This window comes from Hibiscus syriacus, unplaced genomic scaffold (genome assembly GCF_006381635.1).
Source record: "Hibiscus syriacus cultivar Baekdansim isolate YM2019G1 unplaced genomic scaffold, ASM638163v2 tig00112343_pilon, whole genome shotgun sequence".
Lineage (NCBI taxonomy): Eukaryota > Viridiplantae > Streptophyta > Magnoliopsida > Malvales > Malvaceae > Hibiscus > Hibiscus syriacus.
The window spans coordinates 754,613-772,777 of NW_024063306.1; the positions used below are offsets into that span (position 1 = coordinate 754,613).

Sequence of the window (18,165 nt, forward strand, 5' to 3'; positions counted from 1 at the left end):
AACATTGCTGTCAAATTAAAGATTTTGTCATTTGCCAGCCCTTTGCTTTATTATACGTGAAAATAACAGTATGTATCTTAGCCAAGAAAACAAAGCCTTGGGAATGGTGTTCCTATAACCAATGTTTCTCCATGGACTCTTCTCTTTCTCTCTCTTTGTTCATGTAGGACCATATACCCCTTTACAATCTTGGTGGCATTAGACAAAATTCTCCGTGATTTAAGATCCATAATCCATTTGTAAGATACCCCGAATCCCCCATCAAAACTGTGGGGGTCTAATCTTTCTTTTAATCCTTCCACGTAGATAAAACCCCCCAATGAGTATAATAAAATAAATCAAAAGAAAGATTTTTGTTGATGTCTGTATGAACCATTTCTTTTTTTCGGTGTTTTGAGTAACGTTGAATGTCGATCTTCTAAGATACAATAATAAACGATCACAACAGTAACTACTAATCACAACAATAGTGACCAATTGAACACAAAGTTATCTTCTCTGTCACCAGAAATAACGATTTTGGAAGGAATTTTCTAAGTATTTTTCCTATTCTAGAGTCGTGAGTTGTCACCAAATAACTTGACCTATTATAATAAGCCTACTCATCAAGTAATACGGCTTATTATAAAGAACATCAATTTTATTTAATTAATTTATTATTTTTTCAGTAAGATTTCAATACGTGACACTTATATTAGAGGTTGCCATGTGGAATAGAAGAAATTCGATCAAGTTCTTTTATTTAACACATCTGACGAGAATATGAACATCTATTAATAGATTTTAATTTCACCAAATTAATTTAAAAATTATAGTTTAATTGATAATATATATATATATATATATTTAAAAATAGTTTAACAGCCTTAATTACGTTAGTTAAGTTTTAATCGATCCGATCACGACAACGCTAATTAAATGGTCAAATGTATATTAAGAGTGCTTAATAAGGTGCGATGTGGATGACAATAAAATGAAATCCCCGTGACAATTGAAATAAGAAAATTCAAAATTCACAAGAAATTAGATTAAAACTGTTATAAAATTCTAAAAATAAATAAGGGAGAGTCATTATAAGAATTCTGTTCTTATATATATAATCTACACAAAATCTCCATGTGTGCGTACGTAGTTGTTTAAGTAGACAGGAAAAGAAGCCATAAATTAATATTATATATATATATATATATACACACACCAGCACCCTCCTCTTTCTCCGTGTATTTTGAGAGTTCCTTTGATCCAAAGGGGAAGAAATTGCAGTTTGTGTTTTTGGTCTGATATGTTTTAAAAGAGAAGAGATTTCTGGGGAAGAAAGGGTTTTGCTTTGTTTGTTTCGTTGGTTTGGTTTTCGGGTGTTTTGATGGTTGTTTTTGGTTGAAGGTTGAAGAAGAGGCGACGAAAATGGCAATACAAGCTCAGTTATATTCAGATAATATCGGGTTTCCATTATGCGGTTCCCTTGACTGTGGCGGCACCGGCGACGGCGGGTTTAATCAGTTCTGTTTTGGCCGTCAACAGAAGAATCAAAATCTTGGTTTTGAAAACGGTGAATCGAGGATGTATTGTGAAGCCATTGTGGATAAGCAAAGACATGAGATTGATCAGTTCATCAAATCACAGGTTAGAGCGAGAATTCAAACGTTTTTTTCTTTAATCATTTTGTTGATTGGGGATTTTGATCTGATTTCCTTTTTCCCAGAACGAGAGGTTGAGATTATTACTGCAAGAGCAAAGAGAGAAACTAGTTGCAGCCATGGCGAAAAAGGTAGAACCCAGGGCAACTCTTTTACTCAAACAAAAAGACGCGGAGCTCACGAGAGCAACGAACAGAACAACGGAGCTACAAAATCTTCTAAACAAACTCGAGATGGAGAACCAGGCATGGCGGAGGGCAGCACAAGAGAACGAAGCGATGGTCGTCTATTTAAACAACACGCTCGAACGATTACAACGGCAAAACCAACCCGGTCGCTGTTTCGACAATGGAGTCGACGATGCACGGTCTTGCTGCGAAGAAACCGAGGAGGAAGAAGAAGAAGACAGAGGATTTGTTGTGGTCTGCAAATGTTGCAGTTCTCGGAGTTCGTGTGTTCTGTTCCTTCCCTGCAGACATCTTTGTTCATGCAAAGACTGTGCAGCTTTTCTTGATTGTTGCCCTGTATGTGGTACTGCAAAGAAAGCTAGTATAGAAGCTTTGATTTCTTAGGCAAGGAGGATCAGATGATTCATTAGCTTGATTTAGTCTTAATCAAACAATTTAAGCCGACGTAAATGACTTTATAAACATGAAATTCATGCTTAAATATGTTAGATTTACGATAACGATGTCGATTAAGCTAGGCGCGATCACAACTATTAATAGTTAGATAGAACGTTAGATCAGTCGAGACTGTATCCGGAAAATTGGCTAATGATAATGGCAATGTCGAGAGCAATTGCTGTAAAGGAAGAAGCCCAAGTGAGTTTCTCAGTGATTCTGGGTACCCCTATCCTTTAATGCTTCGCTGCATGTGCCTATAAGCTCCGTATAGTTTCCCATTGCCACTACGGTTCCAAGCAAGAACATAGCGAGGAATGCAGCGTGTTCCTTAAACACTAACGCCACACTCACCGTTTCCTATGGCAACGCAGGGAGCGGGAACTTCGGAAGCTTATCTTATACCGATAGCTCCGATAACGAGCAATGTTAAGCCCACCACCCTTTTACCCCAGGTCCTGACGACTTCAATTTGGAGCATGTCCTTTAGAAGTATAAATACGAGACCAAAGATTACCTGGCCAACATCATGGCCAAAACCCCACAGAGCTTCAACAACAGCGCTTCCCGTTCGTGTAAGTCCGATCGATAGCAGAGCCAAAGCCGCAAGGTGTTCTGGCCCTGACAGGGTGTGTAAACAACCGGCAAAGAAACCAGTCCACGCACTACTTAATTATTCGACATGGTTTTGTCTTCCCCCAGCTGCAGTTCCACTGGTTTTAGCGGCGAATTGGAAGGTCGCGAACGCTGCCGGTGCGAAAACCAGTTGAATCAAGAACATGATAACTGCAGAGAGAGCAACAGACATCGCCCAATCCGTGATTACCTGAAACATTTGTAGGACAGAAAACTGTTTGAACCCTTTGTAAATGAAGAGGACAACACATTATTCGAATTCCACATTGAATTTTAATCCAAATGAACTGCAAATTATGCCCACTTTTACACGATGCATGATAATTTCAAGTTCATGCTAAAATGTTCAGCTGGAATGATGGTGGATAAATAACTCTGCCACAAACACACATGCATACATGCATATTGAATACTAAAGGTCTATATTTGCCTAAACATCACTAATCCCACATATACGTACACATGTATGCATGCATGCATGGATGACTAGGAAACGGTTAAACTAGTTGAAATGAAAGGGGGAAAAAGACTGAAAATGCATAAATTTATGATTTAGTCCCTATATCATACATATTTTTCTATTTTGATAACTAACCCTATTTATTCTACAATTGTATTTAAACTATCATTTAGCCAGGGGTGATTACAAATTATTATTTGATTAGATTTTTTTAGCTAATTGACAATGATACACACACACATTGCATACGTAACTATTCGAATTCGAGACCTCCAAAACTCACTTCTTTTACCAATAATGGCATTCAATGTGTTTCTTGTAAAAAGAAAAAAACTATCACTTTGTCTTAGTTTATACCAAGTTGTAAGAAAAAACATTAAGTATATGACATGCAAAACGTTCTTGTCGGGTGTTCCCTCTTGGGGTAAATTAAAAATAGTTTAGGGGTCAAAGCATGCAAAAGAAAATTTAAGTATAGTTTATTACCAGATCTTGCTCTACACAAATATAAATGATAAATAACATCAAGATATCAAATGCTAATGTCTTGCTCATCGAACACCATCACAAGAACTCATCTGCCAGAGACTTGCCCCGAAATTTATCGACGATTGACGCCATGTTCGAAATGGCTTTGTCCAATTCCGAACATTGACGATCGATTTCGTCTAAATGAGCCTTGGTTTCGGTGACTTGCTCTCGTGCAACGGCGGCCTCTTTTTCTTTCTGAGCTAGATCTTCCGTTTTCAATTCTAGTTCTTTCCTTACTGACTCTAACGCTTGGTCGTGCTTGGCCTTTTTGGCTTCAAAAGTTTGGCGTTGGCTAGCGAGCTCGACGCCTTCCGAGATTTCGTCGAGTAGAGCATGGAGCCAACCGACATCGATACCGGTGGAATCTACATCCTTGAGAACAGAAAACATCTCCTTTAATTTTGCTTTAGTCAGTTGCTTGAACGGAGTGGAATGTAGCTCTTGAACTACAGCACACAAGCATTCTAGATAGTAAGCACGCATCGAAGCTGATTCCAAATGACAATTAACTGCTATGTCTCCGTGCTTGTCGAAAATCGACTGCAGAACCTTGGAGATGCTTGCTTTCACATGGTATTTTCCGACCGATACACACGAATCGGAGATAACTGATTCGACCTCTCCCTCGTTATCACTGTCATCTTGAGCTTGGCCAATTCCTAAGAAACTAAAGGCTGAGCTAAGGGCTTCTCTTGCATCCTTAGTATGTGCATCCGAACTCATCTTCGGGTAATCTTGTACCTTCTCTTCTTGTTTAAGTTTGGCAGGTGCATCAACAGGAGACTGTAAGAGAAAACAGGATAAGTGATGATTCACATGAATACGAAACCGAGAATAGCTGTATGCGACGGCGAACGAGTTTTCCGATTAGAAAGGGAGGAACCTACCATGAGTTTTCCGGACATCTGCAATGGTTGAGAGTATTGAATTGGTGCCTTCTCAAATGATTGATCTTGGGGATAAATCTCTCTGGAGTGTTGCTCGGAAGACAAAAACGACTCACCGTTCTCTGCACCCGTCTTCTTACTAGAAAAATGTGACCGAGGCGACCTAGGGTCACCGGGTTGAAGTGCTCGAGGGGTCTGTGGCAGAGATTCAGATTTCTTTTTCCTATCAAAGCTTCTGGAGGCATCAAGAAATTTTGAACCTACAATTATAAAAACAGTAGTCAGGAACATGCTTTTTCTCCATGAGACATCTTTCTTGTACTTACAGGTCCCCCGTCGACGAAATTCGCGCCTCAGTTCTTGCTAAGGCGCGAATTAGCACCGGACCAACACTACAGCTAGACCAAAATTCTCTTTAGATCAATGATGCTACGGTTTCAAGACCAACAAATTTCCACAAATAAACTTGTACTAATTTGCTTAAACCATTAACTAGATTCTAGTCATCAACCTTGCATCAATCACAGTGAACGAATCAATAGCACATGAAGCTCAAGGGCATGGCGTTTTTGCCATTAAACATTTAACAGGAAATAAAGCAGCTAAGAAAGGATGGGATTTGATTACTTAATGTCTTCTTTTCCTTTGCCTTTGTTCCCTTGCCTTCACCAATCTTCTCTAAGCAGAGGACACCACATTCATGGTATGGATTTGCAGCATTAGGACAATCTGGGTGAACTCTTCCATTCCCATCCATGGCCTTCACCTTTGTAAAACACAGAAATAATAATAATAATAAACACAAAACTCACTCAAGTGCAATTGAAATAGTAAAGCACAGAAAACCCAGAAAGCTGAACTTCAGATATAAATTTTCTGTCGTGTTTTCCTACACTTTCCACCCTCCCAAACAGAATATGAATTCCAAATGTATCACCTTGTGTAAACAAAAAGCAATAAGCACACGCACAACCCCTGGACAGATTAGTAAAGAAAGGGGATGAATACCAGAAAGCAAGCTAGATTCAGATAAACACAGAAACGAAAGAGAATCCAGAGGAGATCAATAATCCGTGGACAAGATTTGATTGCTGAAAATTTTCCTTTTTTCCATTTTTCTATGTCAGAAAGCTTGACTAATGGGCTACGTCTTAAAGCTGCTTTTTTTATTTAAAAAAAATTGAACTCTTTGGTCATCAACGCATCTGGAACTCTCGGGTTTTGTAAAGTTCAGGAATCAAAACACATGAAAATGACAGATTTCTTTTCACGGCATTGTTTATTGGTTTTCAATATAATAGTAATGATAAGGTAAGATTTAATTATGGTTTCAGTCACTGTACTCTTTATACTTGGAAAATTGAGCCTCTTTAGTTTTAGTTTTGTAAATTCAATCATTTATTGGTATGATTTATGAATTAAAGTCCAATTGATAAATTTGTTAAGTGTGATTTCAGAAAACGTGTGATCTTCGTTTTTATTTTCTTAAAAAATATAAAACAATGAATTTTCGTTATTTATTTTTTTAAACATGAATTTTGTTTAATTTTATTTTTTAAATATTTTATTTTTAATTTATTTGTTAAGTGAGCTGGTATAGCAGCCAAAATTTGTAGTCGGAGTAGACAATTTTTGTTTTCGTGATTTAGTAATTAAAGTTCCTATTTGTTTTTTTAATAGAAACGACTATTATTATTAAAAAGTAAGAATATCTAAAACTACAACAAAAGTTCACAACTATCATCACGAACTAATTACATAATTTGAATATTTTCTTATAGTATTGAAACTCAACCAGAAGACTTATACAAAAACAAACACAGATAAATCTGATTGCATCGGTAAACGAATCACAAAAGAATATTATTCTATTGAAAGACCACCTAGAACTGCATATCAAAGTCGAACATCATGATAAACTATCCACAAACGTAAACTCGCGCATCAAAATTCAATATGAGCGTCCATTACAGGGAAGATCAACAAGATTATAAGTAAGCGTTACCTTGATCAATCGTGATATCATCAAATCCCACCCTGAGAAAACATGAATAAAAGAGTAGCCAAACGATCGAGAAAGAAAACGAAAAACATGTCATAAAGACAGAAAACATGACTTATAGGCAAAATTATTCTTATTAAAAATCTTAGAAACAAAGAGAAAAAAGAACTGACTGATGACAACTAATATTAAAATCAATATAGCTACCAGCTAAACAAAATTTAAATTTTATCTTATGTCACGTGTACATTTTATTTATTTATTTTAACTTGAGCATTATTATATTTGACTTTATTAGATTTATTTTGGTTTATGTTTGAATAGGTATGTATTATCAATTTGACCTTAGAATCTCAAACGATTATTATATCACAATCATCATATTAACGTTTAGCTTACACGATCGCTAATTTTTTTAACGGAAAAGGACGATTTTGGAGCATAATGAATAGTCGGGTGACCATTTTATGACGTTTAATAGTCAAAGGACCTAATAAAGCAATATTCTATAGTTAAAGGATCATTTTGTAACTTTTAATAGTCAAATAACTTAATAAAGTAATACCCTATAGTTGGGGACCATTTGAGTATTTTACCTTATTTTTTAATTAAGATAAAAATAAATTTAGTACATATAATTTTGAAATAATTGATTTGAAGCCCATTGGAAAAGATCTAATGGATTACACTAGAGAAAACACAACAAACCTGATAAGTAGCCCAATGTTCTCCAAAGGTAAATCCAGAAGTCAAAGGAACCCCCGAAACCCTAAACAAATCCCAGGTGCTGAACACCAAATCTTCCCCTTTTCTTCTCCTTGAATTTTCGAATTCGTTTGTCAAACCCAAAGCTTCAAAACAGGAAAAGAAATGGCTGGTTCCGGTGGAAGCCGATTCAAGCAGTTCCTGAATAAGTACGGGAAAGTGGCCCTCGGGGTTCATTTCTCGGTCTCCGCCGCTTCGATAACCGGCTTCTACGTCGCCATCAAGAACAACGTCGACGTCGAATCGTTGTTCGACAAATTACATCTCCCTGGCTTTTCCGACGATAAACATAACCAAAACCAGTATACGAGCCCGGATGGTTCTTTGATGGAAGAATCGACGGCGGTGATCGAGGAGGAGAAGAAGGAAAGGAATCGGAAGGCCGAGCTTGCCGCTTCCACCGGCGGAGCACTTGCGTTGGCTGTGCTTTGTAACAAGGCCTTGATCCCCGTTCGGGTACCTATCACCATCGCGCTGACACCTCCCGTCGCAAGGTTTTTGGCTAAGAGGAAGATCATTAAGAACAGTGTATGATTTCTTTTCCTTTCTCTCTTTCTTTTTTTACAAGTGCTGCACATAGAACTGTATTATGATTGGTTGAATCTTGACTTTATTGTTATCATTGTGAAAATAAGATGGTTAAAATTGTAGCACTTGAGGTTTAAAGGTTGAATTATGATTTTAATCTTTCAATTATGTTCAAATTTGGGATTGAATGCATGTATTTTAATTTATATGAAACAAATTAATAAAACGATGTAACGAACTAAATGTTAGATATGATTTTGAAAAAATTAAAAGTATAGGTATTAAAACGAATTAAAATTGATAGTTGATGTACTAAACTCACGGTTACCCTAGATTTTTCTAAAAGCATCCATTATACTTCATTACATATTGAAATTATAATTTAAAGAAAACCCTACTCTAGTTTTCCAATTTCAATAGTTGATTGGGTTAACTTATAAAATAGAGGGACCAAATTATACTAAATTAAGTTAAAAAAATTAAATCATATATTTAAGTATATTAGTGAGACCAAAACCATAGTTTGATCATTCTTAAGTAAATAAATAAAGGGTATACTACATTGATGGTTCCTTATGTTTTTTATTTATTTGATTTTGGTCACCAATTTAAAATTGATCAGTTAGTTCGATTTTTGTCCCTTACGTGGTTTGACATTATTATTCCAATGGATGAGAAAAATAATCTATTATAAATATAGATATTATAAAGATTACAAATATATGAAATTCATAAATTAATTTATTCGAGTTGTTTCTTAAGCATGTCTAAATGGTTCAAGGTTGTAAGCCCATGTTCTTCCTCGTCTTGCCGACGAACAAGTCTTTGGATTTGAGTAATCCAGGAAGGCAGCCACTGATGGTGGCTGCAAAAGGAACTGAGCCACCGCATCCCTCCTTCCCAGTGAAACCAATGCGGTGGCTGAACCACCGTCGTACTTTCCCATTTTGCTCTCTTTCCCTCTACTCATCAACACCTTCAAGTTTTTCGCAACCACCTTCGCATGCTTTTGAGCTATGAACCCTGTTTCAGTTCCTGCATTCATCTCTAAAAAAGTCGAAAGATACCCGAACTCGACTCGCTCGATAATGAAACGTTCCGGCATACGACTTACCGGGATATCAGTGACGTCTTTGATCGCGAAAACGTTACTGCGACCCTTGACTCTCAAATTCTCATCAACCTTCAACCTTCCGTGTCCATCCAAGTTGGTCTTCAATATCGTCCCCTTAATCCATGATGAAGCCAAGGGCTTTGCGGCACAGAGTAATTGCCAATCCGCTTTGATGGTTTCTCCGGTCGTGGTTTTGTATACTGATGTGGTTGAGCTCAAGTCGACTGCTTGCTCCAATTTCACTTCAACTTTCCTTGATTTCAACCAGCGTAAAGCCTTGTCCGAAACCTTTGTTCCAACGAATTCCACCAACCTTGGTCCCTTGTGAACCAATGTAACTGTCTTGTTGGGGAAGTCGGTGGCTATTTCTCAGGCAAGTTCGACACCGGTTAGTCCTTCTCCGATGATCAAAATCGAATCGGCAGATTGTATTTTATGGTTATCTGTAATCATCGATAAATTTACATGAGTGTAAATTTTCCTCGAGATTTTAGACAAGCCTTTACCTGCTTTGTATTGATGAAGTCTCTCGGTTTTTGTCATGGGAACAAGATACATGTGTCCGGTAGCAAATGACGAGATAGTCGTAACAAATACGACGGCCATCGGCCGCCAATACTTCGGTGTCGGTTATGCCCATCGCAACAGATGTAACGATGAGTCTGTTTGTAAGGTAATCTCGATGGTTTATCACCGATCTTCCGCAAACGACTCAACCATGTTCCTTAAACCGGCCCATGTGATTTCAAGATACTCCTTCCTGATAGAAGCTTACGGGTCGATAAGGGTGACAGCAGCATCGAATTGCAGGGACTTGGCAAGGAGGGAGCCAGAAATGCCACCTCCATCAATTACTACTCTTCTTGTTTCTCCACCTGATTCCATGATTTCTTGTATATAGGTTTCATGGTTTCTTCATTTATATATGAGATTTTTTTTTTGTGAGATGATTATCCAGCTCAGTTGGTAGAGCACAAGGTTCTTTACCTTGAGGTCGTGGGATCGAGTCCCACGGAGGGCATTTTATAATTTAGAGGTCTTCTACGAAAGTTGCTCTCAACCTGGTGTTGGGGGCAGCCTACTATCTTACCTCCCCCTTATCCCATTACATATGAGAACAAGGGACAACCATTTTTTATTATATTTCATCACCCTATCCTATTATTATCGAGTTTCACGGCAATTTTTTTCTTACGGGGGCGTTGAAGAAAATTATTGGCTCGTATAGAGTTTAGTCGGAATTATTTTTTGAGATAGGACGAATGTTATAGTGTCGAAGAAGATGCCCGAAACAGAATGTGTCTTTTCTATTGTTTACCCAGTTGGAATGTCAAGACTTCTAAAATGAAAAGGTGAAAATCGTACTGAAGACGTTGCATGTTTCTGACGTCCTCCGATGAGTACTGTAACATTCACCCATCTCCGAAAATAATTTTAGTGAAAGCCTATACGAACCAATAATTTTTTTCAATGCCCCCACACTAAAAATTTTGCCGAGTTCCCCTTATTTAATGTTATATTTTTGTTTTATTTTGATTATATTCAAGTGGTGGTGTGCAGCGTGATATAACAACACTTTTAGCATTCAAGACTTATGTACGCTATTAATCTAGTCTAAATTTAAAATAATTTAATAAATTTAGTCTTAAATATTTATAAATTGTTTCAATTTGTTCCTCGTTCTAATTTCAAATGAATTTAATAAATTTAATCCTCTTATAAATGGTGATATATATCATCTCTTATTGGTGAAAATTAAGAAAATATGAATAGATTAAAAGTGATTGAATTTAGAACTTATGAGTAAAGTACGAATCAACTTGTCTCAATGGTTAAAAGAATCGTTATTGTTTCTAGAGATCACGAGTTCGAGCATCAACGACTGCAAGGGTGATTGAGCGTTCATTATCAAATGATTGAGAGTACTTAGAACCGATACTAATTTATAATCACCATAACTCAGTAAACAACACTTAATCATTAAACCAAATTAAATCGTTATTTTATTATTGATAAAAATCATATTTAAGTTAGATTATGGACTAAAGTTATTATTCGATATTAAGTTTATTAAATTGTTTATAAATTAAAATCAAAATAATAGAATATATGATTTTAACTATTAAAATTGATATTATTTCAAGACACCTAAAAAAACATAATTTTAATGACTAATTACTAAAAATTTGGATATCCTAAAACAGAAAGCCAACAATAATTGAATGATTAAATATGTTCTTTACATTGAAAATTTTTAGATAAATTATTTAATTAATCACTTAATTATTAAGATGCCTTGAACCGGAACGGTCCGCTAGAGATAAGTCAAAGGCAGTTAGCCCTCCATTTCGAGGGTACGAGTGCCACACTATATCTAGGGTACAGTCGAGAACACACTAAAATTTCTTCTCAACGCTACCAGGTTAATAGACTTGTATACAATATTCCTCTTCAGATAACCGCCGGAGTGAAATCGGAGAGAAGATGATCGTGTGCGTCGCCGTCGTTGGTCATCAGGTACGACATCCGATCCCCGCCGTTCTTTCTTTCGAACATCGCAAATCTTTTAATTTTCCATTGTTTCTCATGATCTGTTTTTTCTTATATCACGAGGGGATGAACAGAACAATCCTCTGTACATTCAGAGCTTCACCGACGCCGATGATGCTCTGAAACTCCACCACATCGTACACTGCTCCCTCGATGTCGTCGATGAACGAGGTAATCATTTTACCAATTTAATCTAAGGATTCAATTCCTCGTTTATCTTCATTGAGATCTTAGGATCTGATTATGCATATTTAGGGGAAATTTTTTATGAATTTCATTTTTTGTGTGAAAATTTCGTTTATGTTGATTTCAAATTATAGATTTTGAACTTCTGATGTAGGTTTAAACTTTTGCTTATCTATATATTTGTAGTGAACAATCCGAAAAAATCCGGACCGACATTGAACGAGACGTTTTTGGGCTTGCTGTATCCTACTGAAAATTATAAAGTGTAAGAAGTTAATTTTATACTTTGTTTTAAGTTTGATTTGGAATTCTTGTGTTGTGATTTATGTGTGTTGCAATCTCTAAGTTGTGTATGGTTGTGATGGATGCAGTTATGGTTATTTGACAAACACAAAGGTGAAGTTCATTTTGGTGACTACGGATTTAGATGTTAGAGATACCGATATCAGAAATGTAAGTATCGCCGTTTCTGACCATGATGGTAGGACTTTAGGATAATAAGTCTATGAAAATATAGTTTCGATTTTGTTTATTTGTTCACTGGATAGAGGCAATGTTGATTTGTAGTAATGCAGTGTTACTAATAATATCTTTATTTCCGCCTCTCCATCTTCGCCTATTATTCACAGAACTTTCACCAGTCTGGGTCGATACTCTATAGCTATGTTTCAAGAACCTAATTATCTCAAGAGCATTCATACTCTGGTGTTGGCATTGAGTTTCTCTAGGTATCAAATGGATTTTAGTTGAGTTTCTCGTTTTGTTTAGTCTCGTCTTGGATGATGGTAATCTATGGAAATGATAGGAAGGGGAAATCTGGAGAATGTTAACCTTTTGAATAAATTATCAAGATGTATTTCTATCTACAATGTTTGCTGGTTTATCAGGATACTTGGGTAGGACTTAGAAGGCAGACCCGCTTATGTAGAAACTCTCGGAAATTTTGGTGGCTGTTTCTGATTAAAGTGAATCCAAACATGTTTTAGCTTGTGCTTATTTGCTAATTTCCTAGTGTGTTTTTCAGTTCTTTCTTAGATTTTCCTTTGTGTAATTATATTATTTGTTATTGTTTCGGACGAGGTGGTTAAAATTCCCCAATGTAAATGTCAGTTTGATTGTTCTACGTCATCTTGTTGGATGATATAGGTGGTAATGTTAAGGGTATGTCACTTTGCTAGTAATTAGGCAAACAAGATGACTAATTTGAATAGTTACCGAACATGTTATTATGGAATCCGACTTATTTTTGAATTTGAATGTATATTTTTTTCAGGAGGTTCCACGCTGCATGGAATCCGACTTACTTTTGCATTTGAATGTGTAGTTTTTCAGGAGCTTCCACGCCGCATATGTTGATGCTGTCTCGAACCCATTTCATGTTCCTGGTAAAAAGATAACATCCAGAACTTTTGCAGATAGAGTGAGCACCATTGTCAAGTCATTTGGGCTGAGTTCAGCTGCGTGATTCTGGTTTGAGTTCAATGCTTTTCCAAATCTTGAAACTATACTATCAGATATTGTTGGCATCAGGAATGACGATGGATACTGCGGATTCATATATTTGTAGATATTTGACTTGTCTTTTTTATTCGAATTTAACACGGACAACAAATGAATTTGGATTTTAAAGTAAACTTATAAACTCGGATATAAAACATTTGAACTAGAGCATTTGAAACGGAAATGCATAGCTTGATGAAGCCATTATCTACTCTACAATTGAGTTCTACATGTTGATGAAGCCATGATATAGCGGATAAATCGAGTTCGACATGTAGCTGAGTTAAACTCATCGTCATCTTCCTCCGCAATGTGCTTTGCGAGCTCTTGCTCCTTTTGTTTTCTTTCTCTTCTCTCCTCGGCACTGTCTTTCTCCCTATGGGAGTTTGGTGGAAACCGAAGTGCGTGCACTGCCTCGTTATGCATATTGAAGCAGAAAGCAATCCTAGAGTTGAATGACGTTTGAGGCTCAGTTGTAGAATCTCCCGTCTCCTTAGATAGCATGCATCCGTTTGATTGATCCAATGTTGCATCGATAGCTCCATCTTTGATTGCTTTGGTTGCTTTGGCTGTTATACTCTCGGCATCAGCAATGGTGTCCAACCTAAGCTTCTTAGCAACATCGTTGAGCGAGACGCGAGAATATGAGATACTTAGGTTGCGCAGCCCTGTACGAATGACATTATGCCATAGCCTAACAAATAAGTTATGTGCCCGGTCTGAACTGAAAGTGCTTGAGAACTTCTCGGCAACAGATTTGAAGAGCTCTAAACCCCCAATGCGTACAGCCTGAAAATACATTCAAAACATTAGCTGTGTTATCAAAACTGACTGCTGCAACCTGAGCAAAATCCCAATGCTGATCGATAAGAAAAACACGGAGATGCCGATAACACAACCGAAAATACGGAGATACCGATAAAACAACCGAAGATACGTAAAAGCTGATCGTAGTTTTTTCTCCCCCTTTGCTAGGAAAGTTGAACTAGGAATATCGGACTCAGTCCTTTATAAAGCAGAATGAAAAGAAAGCCATGTGTGAAAAACTCACATTTTTCAGTTCAAAGTATGGTCTCAATGCCTTCTCCATGCTTTTCTGCATAAAAACAGTTCGCTCAGGGATTTCTCCTAGCAGTAATCGAACGATAATTGTCCATTTGTTGCACTGAACCCGAAAACCAAGGGCTGCAACCAGGACTTTCCGAGAAGCTTGGAGGAGACCCTGTACTCCAATTGAATTGTCCTAATCTTGCCCAAGTAAAAGAGGTATCGGCAAAACTGCAGCAGATAACCTTTGTCTTGGGGCATAAAAGCCAATAATAATGTTTTTATGGCTATAACAATGACAATTCAAATCTCCAGGCAGCAAATTCGTAATACCATAAAGATGAAGTTTAGTAGGCTGTAATAATGCCTACGAATCTCTCACTTGAGAATCTTTGGATGTTTTTGTTATGCCACTAACACCAATTTTAAAGATAAGTTTACTCCTGCAGCTATACCTTATGATCTCATGGGTTATTCTCCCACCCAAAAGGGTTACATGCTTCTTGACCTTGCCACTAAAAATTTCTTTATAAATAGTGATGTCAGATTTCATGAGACCATTTTCCATTTTCTAAAACTTTCAATTTTTTCCATTCCCATTTGCAAATTCTTGACTCTGAATTTTTAGTCCTTTATTCTCCTGTTTCCTCTTTGTTACCAACTTCTGTTCAGGATTCAAATTCTTCTTCTGCATCATGTGTTCCTGTTTCCTCCTTGCCCACTTCTGTTAGTTCTTCCCCCTTGCCCACTGCTGTTAGCTCTTCGCCTTTATGGCCTGTGCCTATTATTTCACCTGAAGCTTCATCAAATGCAACACATTCACCTTCCAGCTGTTTGTCACTTCCCTATTCTGGTCTTGTCCTTAAAAAATATTTTAGAGTTTCTAAATCACCAAATTGACTCAATGATTTTGTAGGCTCTTGCCAATCCTCCTCTCCTTCAGGTCAGTACCCAATTTTTGATTTCATTTCTTATTCCGATTTGCGTTGTTCAACAAAACTATTTCTTTTTCTACCTCTTGTCTTAATGAGATTAAAACATTTTCTAAAGCCATAAAAAACCCAGTTTGGATCAAGGCAATGGATGAGGAGATTCAGGCTCTGTAATCAAACAACACTTGGTCTATTGTCACTTTCCCTCATGTGAAGTTGCCCATTGGTTGCAAATGGGTATTTCGGATTAAGTACAAAGTCTCAGGTGAAGTTGAGAGATACAAGGCTCGCCTTGTGGCCAAAGGGTATAATAAAATAAAGGTGTTGATTATGTGGATACCTTCTCTCCTGTGGCTAAATTGGTTACTGTTAGGACTATTTTGGTTTTGACTTCCATGTTTCAATGGCCCCTTTATCAAATGAATATCTACAATGCTTTTTTGTAAGGAGACCTGACTGAGGAAGTTTACATGGACTTGTCTGAAGGCTTTTGTAGGCAGTGGGAATAAGGTGTGCAGACTGCAAAAGTCTCTCTATAGCTTGAAATAGGCTTCTAGGCAATGGAACCTGAAACTGACAGAAGCTTTAATTACTGCTAGTTTTCAGTAAAGCAAACATGATTATTCTCTCTTTACTAAAAGGCAAGGAGACAAGTTAGTTATTATGCTCATATATGTTGGATGACTTAGTAATTACTGGGAATAATGAAGCTTTGATTGAAGAACTTAAAGGGATTCCAAATCAGAACTTCAAGATGAAAGATTTAGGGGATTTAAAATTTTTCCTAGGATTTGAGATTTTGAGATCCAATGATGGAATACTATTGAACCAACGCAAGTATGCATTGGAATTAGTTGAAGGCAGTGGGATAAGGGGAGCCAAACCAGCATCCACTCCACTTGAACAGAATAAGAAGCTCACCTTTGTTGAGTATGATCAAAAGCTGAAACAGAGTGATGAGAGTGAGTTATTGCAGGATAAATCAATGTTTCAGAGACTGGTTGGCAAACTGATATATTTGACTCACACCAGACATGATATAGCATTTGCAGTTCATCACATAAGTCAGTTTATGCAGCAGCCAAAAACCATACATCTTGAAGTTGCTCTTCAAATTGTTAGATATGTCAAGAAAAGCCCAGGTCGAGGTATATTGTTGAGCTCCTCGAATGACTATCAACTGATGGCATGCTGTGACTCCGATTGGGCAGCATGTCCTATGTCTAGGAGATCTGTCACAGGATTTGGTATCAAGTTGGGAAACTCCCTAATCTCATGGAAGGCAAAGAAAAACACTGTAGCCAGTTCATATGCAGAAGCAGAAAACAGAAGCATGGCAGTTACTGCTGCAGAAGTGGTTTGGCTGAATGGTTTACTGAAGGATTCGGGAGTAAAAATGGCAAAACATGCAAGATTGCTGTATGGCAGCAAAACAACAATTCAAATCGCAGCAAATCCTGTTTATCATGAACGTACAAAACATATTGAAATAGATTACCATTTTGTCAGAAAAAAGATTCAAGGACTAAAACAAACTGAACATGTTTCCTTTGGTGAACAATTAGCTGATGTCTTCACTAAAGGCTTAAATGTCTTGCAGCATGAATATTTAGTTGGCAAGTTAGAGATGAAAGATATATTTCATCCTCCAACTTGAGGGGGGAGTGTTGAGACTATTCTAATTAGTTGAGATTAAGTAGAGCAATTGTTGTTTAGTTGCATATAGTTAGTATGTAACAGATTATTGTTAGAAGCTTGTTAGTCAGCTTGTATATAAATATTTGTAATCATTATTTCATAAATATGAATGAAATATATTTCCCGAAGTTGCTTTTTTCACAATAAAAAAAAACGTGTAAAGGGGCTTATAAATGAGTCAATTCATGAGTTTATAAACAAGTCGATAAATAAAATTAGAAATAGATTTATTTTTTAACATAAACAATCTAAATACATATCTATTCGTTTATATTCATTTATTAAATGAACACCTAAATTTTATTCATACTCGTTTATCTAACGAGTCTGTGTTACTCGGTTTTTCCAACAGTAACCTGTAAATAACGACCACCGCCCAAGGTACCACAATTCATACTACTTTGATAGAACTAACACGTGTAACAACACAGTGGTTCAAAGATGGAAACCACCGGTAATAGTTAGGTTCGTGGCAAACAAAAATGGCGCCACCTGTTGCCCCCATTAGATCTTATTTCTTCTTCACAGAAGTTAATATTATAATACCAATGGTATATTGAGTAAAATGATAATGAATTCGATGTCAAATATAAATCTTTCAAACGAAAGCAGTAGGAGAATCTCATTACTGATTTAGAAATTTAGTTTTGTTTCATATTTATACTCATAAACCTTGATTTCATCGACTATTAAGCTTAAGCTTGTGAAAGCTTCCCTCTTTCAATCCTTTTTTTTGGCAATTATTTTAGGGGTGTGGAGCCCAAAACTGGACCTTTGCCTTGCTGGCTTCGAGCTTTCCATTGTTGGTCTTTTACGGGTGTTGTCTGCTGAGAGAAACAAGAGAGATAAGGGGGGATAAAGAGATTTCTTATATGTATTTTTAGAGTCCAAGCCGAAATCTTTTCACATAAAAAGGACTTTTTTTAAGCTCATCCATTTCATTCATCCTTCTTCTTCTTCTTCAATTATCTCATCACTTGTTATTTTCAACAACAAAAAAAATATCTCATCACTTACTTGAAACCAACCAAACCAGAAGCCAAAACCCAATTTTTCTCTTAATTTTCCT

General features: G+C 36.7%; 4 protein-coding genes and 3 pseudogenes across 5 annotated transcripts; 3 read left to right on the plus strand and 4 right to left on the minus strand.

The window, feature by feature from the left end:
• Window positions 1-1,366: 1,366 nt before the first annotated feature.
• Window positions 1,367-17,261, plus strand: LOC120177900 (probable BOI-related E3 ubiquitin-protein ligase 2). Of its 2 annotated transcripts, XM_039183886.1 has the most exons (3): window positions 1,369-1,623; window positions 1,703-2,212; window positions 17,230-17,261. In XM_039183886.1, exons 1-2 carry the CDS (start codon window positions 1,405-1,407, stop codon window positions 2,207-2,209), a joined length of 726 nt encoding a protein of 241 aa, XP_039039817.1. In that variant the 5' UTR covers window positions 1,369-1,404; the 3' UTR covers window positions 2,210-2,212; window positions 17,230-17,261. The 2 variants fall into 2 exon arrangements, with proteins under 2 accessions (XP_039039818.1, XP_039039817.1); XM_039183887.1 differs by lacking the exon at window positions 17,230-17,261 and having other exon boundaries at window positions 1,367-1,623; window positions 1,703-2,217.
• Window positions 2,376-3,068, minus strand: LOC120178041 (annotated as a pseudogene).
• LOC120177901 lies at window positions 3,906-5,833 on the minus strand. The gene is made up of 4 exons (XM_039183888.1): window positions 5,780-5,833; window positions 5,402-5,540; window positions 4,775-5,034; window positions 3,906-4,670 (listed from the first exon to the last, which is right to left on the minus strand). Exons 2-4 carry the CDS (start codon window positions 5,529-5,531, stop codon window positions 3,921-3,923), a joined length of 1,140 nt encoding a protein of 379 aa, XP_039039819.1. The 5' UTR covers window positions 5,532-5,540; window positions 5,780-5,833; the 3' UTR covers window positions 3,906-3,920.
• LOC120177904 lies at window positions 7,487-8,206 on the plus strand. Its single transcript, XM_039183890.1, has one exon. The coding sequence runs from the start codon at window positions 7,647-7,649 to the stop codon at window positions 8,073-8,075; it is 429 nt and encodes a 142-aa protein (XP_039039821.1). The 5' UTR covers window positions 7,487-7,646; the 3' UTR covers window positions 8,076-8,206.
• On the minus strand, window positions 8,846-10,068 carry LOC120177896 (annotated as a pseudogene).
• LOC120177903 (trafficking protein particle complex subunit 2-like protein) lies at window positions 11,572-13,548 on the plus strand. The gene is made up of 5 exons (XM_039183889.1): window positions 11,572-11,700; window positions 11,808-11,904; window positions 12,106-12,184; window positions 12,291-12,372; window positions 13,244-13,548. Exons 1-5 carry the CDS (start codon window positions 11,668-11,670, stop codon window positions 13,382-13,384), a joined length of 432 nt encoding a protein of 143 aa, XP_039039820.1. The 5' UTR covers window positions 11,572-11,667; the 3' UTR covers window positions 13,385-13,548.
• Window positions 13,633-14,727, minus strand: LOC120178042 (annotated as a pseudogene).
• Window positions 17,262-18,165: the final 904 nt, after the last annotated feature.

What these genes read in the sequence shown, in the direction of transcription:
- LOC120177904 (XM_039183890.1), top strand. Translation starts at nt 7,647, where the DNA reads ATGGCTGGTTCCGGTGGAAGCCGATTCAAGCAGTTCCTGAATAAGTAC.
- LOC120177903 (XM_039183889.1), top strand. Translation starts at nt 11,668, where the DNA reads ATGATCGTGTGCGTCGCCGTCGTTGGTCATCAG. An exon ending in TCGCCGTCGTTGGTCATCAG is followed by an intron (nt 11,701 to 11,807) that starts GTACGACATCCG and finishes GGGGATGAACAG; the next exon opens with AACAATCCTCTGTACATTCA. An exon ending in CCTACTGAAAATTATAAAGT is followed by an intron (nt 12,185 to 12,290) that starts GTAAGAAGTTAA and finishes TGATGGATGCAG; the next exon opens with TTATGGTTATTTGACAAACA.
- LOC120177900 (XM_039183887.1), top strand. Translation starts at nt 1,405, where the DNA reads ATGGCAATACAAGCTCAGTTATATTCAGATAATATCGGGTTTCCATTA. An exon ending in ATCAGTTCATCAAATCACAG is followed by an intron (nt 1,624 to 1,702) that starts GTTAGAGCGAGA and finishes CCTTTTTCCCAG; the next exon opens with AACGAGAGGTTGAGATTATT.
- LOC120177901 (XM_039183888.1), bottom strand. Translation starts at nt 5,531, where the DNA reads ATGGATGGGAATGGAAGAGTTCACCCAGATTGTCCTAATGCTGCAAAT. An exon ending in AAAGGAAAAGAAGACATTAA is followed by an intron (nt 5,035 to 5,401) that starts GTAATCAAATCC and finishes TTATAATTGTAG; the next exon opens with GTTCAAAATTTCTTGATGCC. An exon ending in AGATGTCCGGAAAACTCATG is followed by an intron (nt 4,671 to 4,774) that starts GTAGGTTCCTCC and finishes TTTCTCTTACAG; the next exon opens with TCTCCTGTTGATGCACCTGC.